Source organism: Setaria italica, chromosome VI, assembly GCF_000263155.2.
Source record: "Setaria italica strain Yugu1 chromosome VI, Setaria_italica_v2.0, whole genome shotgun sequence".
NCBI lineage: Eukaryota > Viridiplantae > Streptophyta > Magnoliopsida > Poales > Poaceae > Setaria > Setaria italica.
This window is the reverse complement of record NC_028455.1, coordinates 22,605,001-22,605,753: the sequence shown is the minus strand read 5'-3', so window position 1 is coordinate 22,605,753 and position 753 is coordinate 22,605,001. Positions and strand designations below refer to the sequence as shown.

The window sequence follows — 753 nt, the reverse complement described above, 5'->3', positions numbered from 1 at the left end:
CATGGGCCATGGTTTTCACAGGCTGCGATACAAGGGTACGTTATATTAAAAGCTTCCTGGCAGGAATGGGGCAGAACGCTCTATATTACATACACACCCGTACGCACCCACACCCTCACACACGAACGCGTTGCTACAAGAGGTCGAGGTGGTCGAGCGACGGCAGAACGGCGAGGCAGGGCGGCTGGGGCCCCGTCAGGGAGTTGTAGGAGAGGTCGAGGTGCGCGAGGGAGCGCAGGGAGCAGAGCGGGGACGGGAACGCGCCGGCGAGGGAGAGGTTGGAGAGGAGGAGCGAGGCGACGGCCGGGGCGGCGTGGGAGGCGGAGCAGAGGAGGTGCGGCCAGCGGCATGGGGACGGGGAGTGGCGCGGGTCCCATGAGGCGAGCGCGGAGGTGGGGTCCGAGAGGTCGGACTTCGCGGCGAGGAGGGTGGTGAAATCGGCCGGAAGCCCAGCGGATGCGGCGATGGTGGCGAGGGGGAGGAGGCAGAGGAGGCGGAGCAGGAGCAGGGGAGTCATGGGGGAGGTGTGGAGTGGAGTGGAAACGGAGTGGAGGGAGTGGGGGCTGCTTAACCGCCGTCAAAGGGAGAGAGTGGGAGGTTTTAAAGCGCGGGAACTGACCTGGTGGGCCCATGCTTTCTTTGACTCTTTGGGAAGAGATACTCGTGGGAAAGCACACCGTCTTTTTTTTTTGCATGGGAAAGCAGACAAGTACAAGTGCCCAAACCCCTGCGATTCTTCGTGGGAAAATGTAT

The 753-nt window shown here is 62.5% G+C and overlaps 1 protein-coding gene across 1 annotated transcript in view; it reads right to left on the bottom strand.

Annotated features, from left to right (window-relative positions):
• The window catches only part of LOC101756670 (receptor-like protein kinase HSL1), a 3,601-nt gene extending 3,046 nt beyond the window's left edge, over positions 1–555 (bottom strand). Inside the window, 1 exon segment of the mRNA XM_022827430.1 lies at positions 162–555. Coding sequence (XP_022683165.1) covers positions 162–517 — 356 coding nt within the window. The 5' untranslated portion in view covers positions 518–555.
• Positions 556–753: the final 198 nt, after the last annotated feature.